Raw genomic sequence first — 14,189 nt, 5'->3', positions numbered from 1 at the left:
CATCAAGTTGTGGCTAAGCCCTTTGATTGTGAGTTATTTTAGTAGCATGAATGTTGCAGCTACATAAATGTCGTGCCGTGCCCTGTCGTGTTGCAGTGTCACTTTCAGGTTTGCCGCACAACTTAATTAAATTCATAGAGCGTGTTTGCTCTACACGAAAACACCAAACAAAATGCATAAGGCATGGACACGCCCCAGGGGATGGGAGCCAGAGAGGGGAAAGAGCATATACATTTATATCTTTGTAGCTGTGTAGTGAACGATATGTGAGAATCATTGAAAAGCACAGTAAAACGTTTTATTTGAATTTAATTCAAAGTGTTTCGAATTTTGCACAGAGTCCGCATCAGTTTCTGTTGGGTGGGGGAACAGGACAAGTTCTTGAGATGAAGTCGTCAGAATTATCCATTGAGAATGGACCATGGATTAATTTCATTTCACGCTTCCTGAAATGAAGTGCGTAACTCCAACAAAAAAAAATAATGACAATGGCAGCCTGGTTACGGGTATGATGGGAATTGGGAAACGGGTAGGTCGAGCTCGACCTTGCCACCATCGAAGCGACTACACGGAATTCAGCTCTGCCGCCGCCAGTTGAATTAAGTTTTTGTACAAATTTTTATTTTTATATACAATATAGAATAATATATCTATGTATATAGTCTTTTTGTGCCACCACAAAACGATGCCAGACAATGGGAAACTGCTTAAAGATAGCAAAAAAAATCACAAAGCGCACCCCAGGAGCGTCTTGCTCGTGATGATTATGAGGCTCGGGCTCGGGTAAAAGAAAAAAAAAGGGCAGATAAGTTATTGTAACGAGCGGAGTATCAACCCCTGCAAGGCCCTGTAAAAATAGGACAAGTTCACCAACACAAGGATACAAGCCGAGATACACAGATACACACACACACACACACACACACACTGACACAACTGCCTGGAGGGTGCGTCGTAAAAATGAGTTACGAGTTCTGCCATTTTAAATTAAAATAGCAGGCAGACCCGGGGATTCCAAGCAGCATCCATTGTGAATGAATCAAGGAGATTGGTATTGAAAGAGACCGAGATATATGTAGAAACCGAAGCCGATACCGAATCCATTGCAGAAAAAAGTAAAAGAAGAATAAGTTTAAAAGGCCATTTCCACCCCGATATCTAAGGGGTCCAACAAAATGGTCATGTTGACAGAAGTAAATCTTTTGAATTATCGCATTAGAATGCCACATTCTCTCATAGATAGATAGAATAAATTTCCGGACCGATGAAGCCATAGCAATAAATAATCGCGACCGTCAGTTGGGTATTATAAAGGATTTTCGAGCAAAGAGACCGTTTCACCGATATTTCGTATTGTTTACTTGAGCATTCTTTTGCAAAAGATTTACTTAGGACTCAAGGGGTTTAATCATCATCACCCAATAACCTGAGGGTAAATTCAACTCTCTACAATTTGGCATTCCATAGGCAGTTAATATATTTAAGTTATATTCAACACAAACACACACATACACAGCACCCTTTGATATAATTTACTGCACCACGGTTATGGTAAAGACCTCCTCCGGGGCAATGAGATATTCGAATTTACGTGTGGCCACACGTAAGTAACACAATTTGTTTGTCGGATCCAAGTCACGAATGACACTTTGGGCCATACCCACGAGAGCTCCGTTCATGTGCTTGATGATGGCCAAGGCACTGGTGTTATCAAAGGAAGATTCGGCCACGGCACTGGCAGCATTATCCGAGACCACATAGCCCATTGTGTTCTCAGATGTAATACGCTCCACCATCGGTTTATTCTTGCGGATCACATCTTCCAGAATGCGATTCATTTTATTGCCTTTTTTTTATTTTTTACTATATTTTTCTATAAATAATATTGGATTCCTTAGGTTGTTGTACGGCGTGTGATCTGTTTCTGTACTGAAGTTTGGGAAGCAAAACTAAATGAAATTAACTAAACAGATGACTGAGTTTTTTGAATTTCGGTCTAGGTTCATGAGTCACTTATGCATATTTCAGAATTTAGTTCGAATGCCATTGAACTTGCCCTCCACTTTGAGGTCAGTTCAAATTACTATACAAAATTGATATCGAACAGCCCCCTCCTCCCATTTTACGTTTCGTTCCTTTCCTGTTCTGTCTTGAGCTGAATCAAGTGGTCGCGTGGCTGTTGCCCTACACTGGCCCTGCCGCCTCCTCTTCCGCTCATCAAGCCGTTTTCATTTCATTTTCATGCACATTAATGGCGTCTGTTATTGACTTTTAACGAGATTTCCACTTCAGCTCGGTTGCCCGCCCTCAGCAGTTCGGTCTCCTTTCATTATTATTCGGATGTATTTTCAGACATCCAACATCATCCAAGTTGGACCGGAGCGGCTAATTGACTTTTTGACTTTGAGTCGTTTCACTGCGAGCTCTTGTTAGCTGCCGTTGATTGGCCCAGGTCGTTGACATGCCACAAAGCAGCTTTAATTGCAATCGTTGGATTAGCCGAACAGTACGAGTTCTTTGCCATAAATCAGGCATATCAAAGTCGCAAATAAGCCGCAAGTAAGTATTCGGTATGGGTTAGCTGGACGGGCTCATCTGTATTCAGGGTTTCACAACAAACAAGAGCATTTGCCATGCCAAGTGCTTGTCGGACAAACGCAACGAGTGGAGTGCATATACATATGCAAGTCCCTGGGACCTGGACCAACCCAAAATGGCCACTTGAGCACCCACAACAGCCATAAAACACTTTCGGACATGTTGTTGTCCAAACTACAACACCAACAACAACAACAACAACACGAACAACAACAATCACTCTGCCATGTTTTTCCTTGGGTTGGTCAATAAAATGTGCATAAATTTTGATGCCATTTCAAAAAGTCAGCCCAAAACTGTGGGCCAGTTTGCAAGAGTTGTATAGACATCGGATTGAGTTCAGGTCTACGATCAAAATGCAGAAGTACAATGGATATGGCAAAGTTTTGGAGTCAGCAAACATTGATAATTATTAAAAACATTTAGGTTTGAACGCATATATACAACTGCTTGGGATGACTCTAGGTGCAGAATCTCCTTTTTAATTACAGACTCATGGATCGAAATGGTTAATAATTTGGTTTGGTTTCTGTTTATGCAGCAGTTACCTTTTCTTTATTTTAAAAATAAAACCTTTATGATGATACCAGTTTAAAAGTAATTTCTACTGACATGATATAACATTTTTCCACCCTCTGATCCCTCTTTGGCTCTATTATAAGAACTATAATATTTTATAATTATCTTAAATGTTCCATTAGTTTCATTTAGTGGAGTAATCGGGTGGAACTTATTATTTCTCAATAATTTTTGAAATGTTGCCCATTGTATGTAGGATTTTAGGACTATGCCCATTCGTTTTGGTCCCGTTTGTGAGTTGTGGCTGACTTGATTCATGACCGCCAAATGCAAAACGGAAGATTTGTGTGTCGAGTTAGTGTTTAGGCCATTTGAAACTATGCAAAACTTGAACTCATAAATCGTTAGATGCATATTTCCTCTCCCTGGCTCTCTCTCTCTCTTTCTCTGTTATCTATACCGGGGGGCAAGGGTATTGGGAGGCATTGCTTATCCAAACTTAAAGTATTCGACATTATGCCGTGGCAGTAAATCATCTAATTAGATTGCTATCGTTACGATGGCACTAAACTCATCCACGATTTCTGCTCAAAGAGGTCAAAAGGTCAACCGGCGACTGCAATGGCGACTAGGAATAAAACTTTTTCGGCATAATTACACAAATGACATACGAAATTCCTTTGTTAATTAGAAAAACCAACACTCACAACACAACTTTAATGAAAAACTCCACAACAGCCAAGAGAAAGAGCCACACGAGGCGAGTAACAGGGAGACAATTCGAGAGTTGTAATTTTTTTTCCAACACTTTTCCCTGTTACCGTTTCCAGAATATGCAAATGAGCATTTCAGTATTTCATGCCGCCCGCTTTGGCTTTTGGATTCGTTGCCTGGGCCCTGGGTCAGAGACCAGCAGCGGTCAGTATGATACTTCACCTACATTCGCCTTGAACGTGGACGTTGGAGTTGTATCTGTATCTCGTTTTCTGTTTTGGTCTTCCATTTGTGTGCACAGGCAACGAAAGGGATACATGGCCACATATGGCACAAATTGGACCCTGTCTGTCTGTCCTTCCGTTCGCCTGTCCATGGTCGAGTGGCCCAAATATCCTTTGTACTGACTCACCTACCCCACAGGCATACTGACACAGTTTGCCAGACCCATTGCCAATGACATATCAACGCACTTCAACCCAGGAATGGACACACACTCACTTTAGCACTCAGAAGGACTCGTAAATATTGCATATACAGACACACACACACACATATACACACACTTTATACATAATTATTCATATGTGGACTCACCAATAACTAAACAAAACTATGTTTAATGGCGCTTGGTTTCGGTAGGGTGAAATTCTCGCAGTCTGTAATTAAATTAAACATAAGGCTTTAGATTCATTAATTATTATTGAATTTCATCACAATTAACTCAAATTTAATACCATTAATAAATCTTCATTTAGTAATGAAAATTGCCTTAAGCTCTCATTAATTTACAACTTTTTAGAACCAAAAATATTTAAGTATCCAGATAGCACAAAATCATTTAAATAGTAAGAACATTTACAAATGGAAATATTTATCTTACAATTAGAAATAAATAATTCATAGTTATAAAAATAGTTAAACTTCTAGATTTTAAGTTAATATAAGCTGAAACTGAACAATTTCAATGCAGAATTAATATTTTATTACAAATTTATGACAAATACACAAATTGTCGATAATTATCAATAAAAATTATTAAAAATTATAGTTATAAATGGAAAAATGCGATTTTTGTTTTAGAGGAACAAGCAACACATCATAAGATAGGACTGTATTTTCTTTTTCAACCCCAAAAATTAGAAAAAATGTATAAAGGCCTTTTATCATAGAAAAACTCGAAACTCCAAAAAGCGAAAAAACAACAAAATGTTTGCCATAAAATGCTTATCTGTTAAAATAGATCAACGACTCAGAAAGGTTGTTTAAATGTAGAAGACCTAAGGTGTCTATAGGAATATGATACGCAACTTGTAAAATAAATGTTCTTTGTCTTTTGGTCAAAACTCCTGAGACTAATTTGTAGGTTTTTCTGGAGTATTATCATTAAACTGAACATTTCGTTAAAATTTCAAAGCTCATATTGCTCATCTCATCTACTTCAGTTATATTAAATGTTTCAAAAATTTTAGGCATCAATTTGTCAGTGAAATGAAAGCACAATGAATTCCATAAAAACTGTGAAAATATGGCAGGATGCCGAAAGCAAAAACTCAAATGACAAATGACATTATTTGTTTTTATCGAAATTTATTTAACGAACTTCTAAATAACAACTAATTTAAGGTATTTATCTTTAAGAGGCGTAATTTCGTATGCAAATTCTGTTCAGTGTGAACATCGGATTGTGAATACCCCAAGCCCCAACCACCTCCTGGTCGATCTGGTTTCGAGAGCACACAACAATAAATATTGCGACCAGGCCAATGCAAATTTTTATTAGCCATGAAAGCAGCTATAAAAGCCATTCCGAAAATCGTTCTCGAGCTGGGTACAAATCGTTGCCAAAACTGAGCCTGGCCTGTCCCGAGAAGGTGCAAAACGCCAAGTTTAAATAAATCTCTCAAATGGAATTCCATAACTCGTTTCGCGCAAGCCGAGAATTAAATAAATAAATTTAAAATTTTTGTATAAAACAAACAACATATACAAATATCATGTTTCGACTTGTTTTTGTTTTATTTTTTGGTTTTTGTGTGTTGCGGTTTAATCTACAAAAGAAAAACAAACGAAATCTTATCAAGACAAGACGAGGTGCTGGGGACAAAGAAACAAAAACTAATTTTAATTTTATTGGTCGGAGAAGGTGAGAGATTGTTTTCTTTATCGCACATAACCGAACAAACCGAAAAAATGAGAAGACAAAAGAAGCCAGAGATACATGCAAACATGAATTTTGGGGGAAAGACGTATTCAAAAGATAAATTTCTTAATTTAAATTCAGACCCAACAAAAATACAAAAAAAAAAACAAACTGAGTTGCCATACTGAACCGAGTTTGTTTTCTTTCTTTCGTTTCTTTCTGAGGGCTCTCAGCCAAGCTCTTCGCCCCCATTGCCACGCCTCTCCCCAAAAACACGCTGGTTTTCATTTCCGTTACAAATGTTTTCAATTTCGTTGCCGATTCGTCTCTGAAAGAATCGAAATTCAATTTTCAAACGTTTTATTTCGAAAAGATTTTGATTTAGTCGCACAATTTTGTTTCGTTCGCTTTGAATATTTTACGCATTTCGGGGAAAAGGCAGAGGAGAAGGTAGAGGGTGACTGTGTTGGGGATGAGCCGGAGTCAAGAGTAGAGACAAGAGGGTGGGGTCTCTATGAAATATTTATTATTTAAATTTGACTGAGGCCCCTAAATCATGCGACAGGCTCATTCAAGCGCATATATCCAAAAATCCACACAAACCAAAAATGTATTTGTATCTGTATTTACATATATCTGTATCTCTGTGAGAGAGTGTGTGTGAGTGTGAGTGTATTTGTATGTAAGTTGTTTTTGGCTGTTGTATTTTGCTTTTGGTTGTGTTTTTTTCTTTTTCGGCGCATGATTTAGGTGCAGTCATAAATTCAATTTTAAGCTTTTTCGGTATTTCATTTCGCTTTATTCACTGGGCAGGGTCTGGGTCTGGTTCCAACCCGGACAGAGATAAACACTTGACAACGTGCTAAGGCCAGCCAGCCAGCCAACTGGCCAACTGGCCAACACGATAAGAGCATAAATAAAGCCCTGGCTATAAATTCAGCGTCACATTTGACACCGCCATTGCATTTGTGGTCCGCTAGTCATGTGGACAATGTCCAGCTTCCAGAATGATTCAAATCCTAAAGTCAACTGCATATAGAGCATGTTAACTGCATTTCACTGTCAACTTAAGCAGTTGCAATTCTTCATTTCGGCGAAAATTTCATGATAAATTGGTATGTCACGCAGAATTAATTGTGTCTGCGGCTGAAATAGCAAAAGCTGTTAAAAAGTTGAAGAATTAGATATGATTATTGAAATAAATATAAAAGTAATCGCAGAACTTAAGGATTTTATTCATTATATGACCTTCTTAATCGAATTATTTGCATTCCAGCGTACCACAATGTAATAAATATGTTTACTCCGACATCTGGTTCTGAGCTTTGTAGGCCTGTGTAATTGTTAGAAAAGGAGAGAACTGAGAAAATTGTTCTATACACACACTCGTAGTGCGATGAAAAAGGAAATATAACAAAATCTTTAAATTTCATAAAAGAATTTTATTGCCATTTTTGCATTGGATTAGATTGTTTTTCGCTTATCAAACAAAATAATGAACTCTGATATAGCAGCAACTACTTTTAAATTTGAGTTTGGGCAATGAGCTATTTGTATAGGGTAACCCGAAGTAGATTTATGACTGTTAATGTTAGTTTTTATTGGCTTACCGTCGTGTTGGACTAATTGAAATTTAAAAGCAACATTCATTTTAATGTACCTAATTAGATTCCTTCGTCAGTAATTTATACGGGTAGTGCTATTATTCGTAAAAACTTGATAAACATTTTCGACAATATCACTAAATAATAACAAAATTTTCTTAACTTTCTTATCGTCTTTTAGTTAATGATATGAATTTCTTAATGGAAACTTTAAATTTCTTATTTCTTATTTTCTTTTAGTCCTGTTACCACACACAATTGTGCTGTGATATTTAGAGAGCTGGTCAGCTGGCCATCTGATGCATATAATCGACTGGCAGGATACTGAAGATTTATGACAACTGCGACAAATGAAACAAAAGTGGGAAAACTGAGTGAAAGGATAAAAATCATGCAGCAAGCAATTCACGGCAATCAAACGAGTTACATGAGTGCAACCTAAAAGGTTTGTGCGAAAGGATGCGATGTGATGCGGTGTGGTGCGGTGCTGCGCAGTGTGAAAGTCCATTAAAAGGACATTCCACGTTCCACCGATCCGTGGCATTTCATGTGGCAAATGGACTGACTGCCTGCAGCAGTCGCAACATGCGGTAACGACCAGCCGCACCAGGAAGAGTACGAAGACCAGGAAAACGACGTGTCCGGCCAAAAGGACGCATACTCACACAGACAACACACTCACATTGCACCGGGTGCTTTGCTTTGTTTGTTTTGTTACTTATATTTCTTTCCTTTTTTTCCTCTTTTTGCTTTTATGTCATCTTTTGCCTGCATTTTTTGTTTTCTTTTTTGAAAATTAAAAATTGTGTGACCGAACGAAGCGGTAAGTCGCCGTTGGCTGCGAGTGTGGCAACTCTCCGAACCGACGGCATTGCGTGCAATTACAAGGGTCTGAGCCGGTCATAAATTTTATCCTTTCACGCGCAACCAAAGGAGTAGCCCAGACCAGGCCAGTCCATTCGGACATGCGGGGGGTCAGTATCGGTGTCGATGTCGGAGTCTGACTCGAAAGTTTTGAGTCCCAGACGGGTCTTTGGAAGTAGCCCAGCCATGCGGCATGTTGCATGTGCTGCACACTCAAATTCCTGTTGCAGTCTAAGTACCAATGGCAACATTTCATGTCGTGTTTACACTCACTTCCCAATCTCCCTTTACCCCCCCCACTCACACACACACACATAGTAAAGGAAACAGGGCAGGAATATTAAAAACCGCAATTAACTCGAAGCCCCCAGTCTTCCCTTCCGCCCCAATCTCGCCCTGCATTTGCATTGCAATTACGTTCACAACCGGCCAACTAGCCGGTGCGAGAAGATGCAGTGGCTACTTATTTATATTATTAAGTTTTCTTTTTTATATAATTTATCAATTTAGCTTTTTTCCAACAGTCGAACGAAAAGAAGATGCCTAAAGGGAGTCAAGCGGAAGAAGCATAATTGGCTATATGTTAAATAAAAATTAAACTGCATCCACTTAAGCATAATTGTTTTAAAACAATAACAAAAACTTGCACGACTTCTTCAAATCTTTCGTTTTATTTAGCAACAATTGAACTGGCGCCCTCGTCTTCACTTTCGAAAAGATGAAACCACCCAAGAAGAAAGAATATTAAGAATACTCATGGTATTTTAGTAGTTTAACCCAATTAAAATCCATATGGGTTATCATGGCGATTTCCAATTTTGAATTTGCCAATTAAATTGTTCAGTAATCGTCCCAAAACTGAGGCCGGCCTCCATGCCGCCAGTTCCACCGACGCCGCCGTCGTCTACGTCTACCGCCTGGGAATTATTCAATTAAAAGTGTTGTTTTTTTCCTTTCGTTTTTGGCACGCACTAAACCCCATAAAAAGTCATAAAGACCCGCATAAAAGCCATAAAATGAAAATGAAAAGAATCTTAAAAAGCAGCAGCAGAGAAAACAGAGCAACCAGAAATAATGAATACAGAGAGATAGACGAAGAGAGGGAGCGTGAGCTGAGAGATAAAGCGAGGGCATTGACTGGGCTTGGGGCAGCGGAGGGAAGATAAATTTGCCCAAAAGAAGGAAACAAAAAAAAAACTAGAAATAGACAAGTTTAAGGTGTTATTAAGGTGCTGGACCTACGCAGTTCCATTTGTGATTGATTGAGAGCGGCGTGGGGCGGTATGTGGGGGGAGTAGAATGGAAATGAACTCCACTCGCAACATGTTGGCTACCTCCCTGCCACCTCCACACACAGAAACAGAATGAACACGCATTTTCACTCAAAGGAAAACCGAGTGGAAAGGACAAGACAGAAAAACATACAAAAATCGCTCAGAGGAAAAATCACACGATTTTCTTGTTGCCTGTTGCCATCATCGTCGTCGTCGTCGTCGTCGTCGTCGTTGCTGCTCCATGTTCGTGTCTTCCGTGCTCGTGCTCCCTGCTTATTTCAATCAGTGCACAACAACAATGATTTTTATTTTTATGCGCCAACGTAACGATCTCGTTTCCACTTACTTAAATCTACATTTTAACTGCCTGGCACATTTTATGTCCCATTCTGGCAGCCGTGCAAAGATGCGGGAGATGCGCGCGCTCGTTGTTTTTTTTTTCTTCTCGAATTCATCCGTTTTTGCCGTTTTCTTGGGAGCCAAAAACAAAACAAAAAAAAAGCGCCCCAAAGCTCAGTAGCTCCATGCTCTCAGAGAGAGGGAAACTGAGAGTGAGCATGGGATAGAGATAGAGAGAGAGAGCGAAGGAGTTAGAGACACATAGTGCAAAATGGAAATGAAAGTAAAAGACTTGGCCAAATCCTAGGCCTCAGGGCTAAAGTAGTGTGTGGTCAAGCACTAATTAAATCAATATTAATTAATGCTCGATCACATTAGCCACATTGGCAACAACAACACAAACAAACAAAACGTATTACACCAGCAACAACAACAACAACAACAACAACTAGAGCACCGCTCTCTCGAAACAATTGAGCCAAATTCTGCAAAACGATTATGAGGCCATCTCAGTCGCACTTAAAACGGCCATAAACGACGACAGTTATGGCGACGAGAGCGTGAGAAAAGCAATTCTCACGAATGAAATCAGAAAGAGCTGCGTATCGATTATGCTCTTACTTGTTTTTATGTGAGAGGACACGTGGCTCGGCAGGCAGGTTGAGCTCAAAGGCAAGCGCTCTCTCCCTCAGTCTCTCTCTCTCTCACTCTCGCTCTCCCTCTCGGTTGCTCTTTTTCACTCTCTTGCGCCACCATACTTATATAAGTGCATCTCGTTCTGGCATTCATGCAAACGGTGGTTGCGCAGCCATTACGGTGCGCATAGCAGAGAATACAATTCGCATTCCATCTCGCTCACACCTGCAGGCACACTATGCAGCCATTATGTGTGCTCTCGCTCTCTCTTTCCTGATGGCCGTTTTCCCACATTTGCTTTTGAGTTATCGGCAATTTGCTTTGCCCGTTATGGCTTCCGTATGCGCGACGACGTCGACAGCGACGCAACAGCAACAGCAGCGGGGGCGTGGCCTAGCCCTAACGCAGTAGCTGCTTCGCACTCTGGGGTTTTATGTTCATTTTATGGCTCATTTTGGCCGTCCGTCGGCGAAGCAGCAGCAACAATAAGCCCAGGCCCAGGCAACTGAAAAAGTATTCTGTTTCTTCTGCCTTTCTGCTTTTACTTTTGCCGTCGCTTTGGCGTCGGTGAAATTGTTTGTTTGGATAATTATTCGGATTGTTATTAGATTGTTGCAACAACTATAAAAATGACATAAAAAATATTTTTATTCCGCTTTAAATGATTTTTAGTGGCCATTTGACTGCCGTCGCCCCGTTTCGTTTCGTTTCCTTTCTGTGGTGACAAATTGCCCCAAGATTATGCGTCTAATCACCGCCTTGGCCTGGGTCTCCGAATAGGCTGAGACATCACCATTACAGCCCCATTGAATCAAATGTCAATTTGACTGTGTGTGTGTATAAGTCAGTGTGTGTGCCTCCTAATGATGGATCGTAAAACTGTATTTACGGCAGAGTCTTGTGGCAGCTACTTGTAGTAGGTGTCAGTGGGCAGATTATGATGAATTTGACTCCTTCAGGTGGTGGATAATTGATGACTCAATTTGATGAGTTACCCTTGACCTTTTAAACAATATGGCACTTACAAGAATTTTAGTATATTTTTACTTATTTTTATTTGATTTTAACTATGTATGTATAACTAAGCTAATATTAATAAGAAAACCAATGGAATGATGCATCAAATTTAACCAGATTTTTATTAGAGACTGCATAAATTAATATATTAATTTGTTTTAAACATTCATAAATTTTATTTAGGAATTATTGCAGTAGTCACACATTTTAGAATTTTTTTTCTGAAAATTTAAGAATAATTAATTGCATAAATTAGGCAACTTTGCTTGAATAATAATGAATATTAATTTTTATTTGTTGAATTTTGTCAGCAAATTTTCATTATTATTATGTTATAGTTTTCGGATACTTAGATGCAAATCCTTTCATTATACAAACAGATTTTTAATATTTAGATTTTCAGCGATTTGTTTATTTGTAATTCAGAGACAATTGAAAATTAAATTGCTTGAAAAAAAGTAAGAGATACATAAAATATTATCAAACTGGGTCTTCATATTATGATTTTCGCCTTTTAGATTTAGAGAAATTAACTTGACCTAAATTATTTTTAATCTAGATTTTGTTCAAGTACAAAAATAAAAATTGTAGTTGTTATAGAAAAACTACCCGAGAATAGTCAATAAAACAATATGATTGTTTTATAAGTTGTTGGAGTATTTACTGTGTGGTGTTTTCTTTATTCAGTTTCCATTCCAATACGAATTGCATTTAATATCAGAGTCTTTACTATCCCAATCACATACATATTTTGGTTATTTATTTCCCTTTCATACACCGAGCATAATTCTTCTGGAAATAAAAACAAAAAAACAAAAAACAAAGCCAGCAAATGAACTCAGATGGTTTGAAAAAAAGGCAAACATTTTAACGAAACTGTCACGAAACGACTGGAAACGTGAATTCCGTGATGGGATTGCCCAATAAATGTTTATCGAATGAAGCCAGAGACGGCGTCGGAATCGGAATCGGACCTGGAGCTGGAGCTGGAGCACAAATGCGTACCTACTACGTACAAAACATATCCATCTATGTATCTCTATGAATGTTTGGCATGTTTGAGAGTTTTTATTAAGAAAACAATTCGTTGGTATTGCCAGATTGCAATGGCTTCTTTTGGTATTCGGTCTCCGAGATGGTTAGAGACGAAGGTTTTCGTTTCTGGGGACCAGCTGGCTGAGACCAGTGACAAACGAACAAAAGACACGTTTTTTGTTTGTATAAAAGCCAATAATGAAGAGCAACGGCAACAGCAACTGCAAATGGCTGTAGTAGCAAAGTTATTTTTATGAAATTAATATTGACTGGCCAAAGTGGCAGCTGAGTCTGCTTCTCCTCTTTGTCTGTCTGTCTGTCATTCCATACCGAATTGGTAATTAAAATAATAAAAGCATTTTTTGTCGCCCAAATGCGCTTGGAATTTTAATTAAAAATTTAAAAAGTCGCTTTTTTTTTGCTTATAAATTCTGCAGAAAGACAATTTCAATGGCTGTTCGAAATGAGTTTGTAAACAAATATAAATAAACAACAAAAAGCTAATGAATGTATCTTTAAGTATTTTTCCCCCAGACCGATTGCCAGCAGATTCGATGAATATCAACTGGCAGCATTTTCTCATTTTAATTGACTTCTTTGTGAGTTGATTTGACTAATTTTGGAATGCATCTTTTGCTTCTCCTTCATTTTCTTTGGCCTGTTCGCCGGGTCCATCAACGGTCTGGAGCAGCTGCTGCTCGGCAATTTCCTTTCCCACTTTTTCCCAATTTTGTTGGTTCTATACTCGCATTTGAATGTCTCTGTAAATTTATGTTCATTTTTCGGTTGTTCTTTTTCTCTCCGTATGTGTGTGTGTGTGTGTCCATTTCTCTTTTTTCTTGTTTTCTGTTTTTCTTTCTTCTTTCGTTTTTTTGATAATTTCTTTGAAAATGTGCGACTTGTCATTCAACAAACTCCCCCTCAGACCGTTGGTTGTTCCATGTCATTCCACTTGCCTGCCAGTTGGCACTTTTCCTCTTCTACTTTACTTAATTATCGTCTGCTCTTTCACTCAATGCCATTTCATTTATGTCTGCTATATATGTATGTATATACATACATATGTATGTAGTAGTACGAGAGTATGTTGCACCTTTTGATTTGTGTCGTGTCGCTGTCTTTTTTCCCATACCTGTATTCTTTATGGGTTGTATCTTTTTTTTAACGAACTGCCATTTGCGTTACTCAAGGTTAATGTCTCGTTGACTGACCGACAAAGTGAGCACCCAATTAGCAATATACGCTTTGGCTACCCATCTTGCAGTGACATTTGTCCTTCATTTTAAACAACTAACAACTTTTAAGTTATTGTTTAGCTCCACAAACAAAAACTACTTTTTTATTATCCAGAATTTCATGCTTTAGTATTTTCATATGTTAGACCAATCTTAATATTTATTTCGTAAAAGTGTAATTACATATATTTTGCACTCGATTAAGTTAACT

At 38.4% G+C, this 14,189-nt stretch overlaps 1 protein-coding gene and 1 long non-coding RNA gene across 2 annotated transcripts in view; both read right to left on the bottom strand.

Annotated features, from left to right (window-relative positions):
• The window catches only part of LOC124459969, a 33,026-nt gene that overhangs the window by 11,932 nt on the left and 6,905 nt on the right, over positions 1 to 14,189 (bottom strand). The window contains exon 2 of the long non-coding RNA XR_006953928.1: positions 4,429 to 4,490. This is a non-coding gene — a long non-coding RNA (uncharacterized LOC124459969). The remainder of the gene's footprint in view (positions 1 to 4,428; positions 4,491 to 14,189) is intronic.
• On the bottom strand, positions 1,453 to 1,947 carry LOC6651230 (dynein light chain roadblock-type 1). The gene has a single exon (XM_002072871.4). It carries the CDS (start codon positions 1,836 to 1,838, stop codon positions 1,533 to 1,535), a length of 306 nt encoding a protein of 101 aa, XP_002072907.1. The 5' UTR covers positions 1,839 to 1,947; the 3' UTR covers positions 1,453 to 1,532.

Source organism: Drosophila willistoni, chromosome 3R (genome assembly GCF_018902025.1).
Source record: "Drosophila willistoni isolate 14030-0811.24 chromosome 3R, UCI_dwil_1.1, whole genome shotgun sequence".
NCBI lineage: Eukaryota > Metazoa > Arthropoda > Insecta > Diptera > Drosophilidae > Drosophila > Drosophila willistoni.
Note: the sequence above shows the minus strand (reverse complement) of the source record. Positions and strands in the feature narration are given on the sequence as shown.

Excerpts from the sequence above, each read along its gene's own strand:
- LOC6651230 (XM_002072871.4), bottom strand. The coding sequence starts at position 1,838 with ATGAATCGCATTCTGGAAGATGTGATCCGCAAGAATAAACCGATGGTG.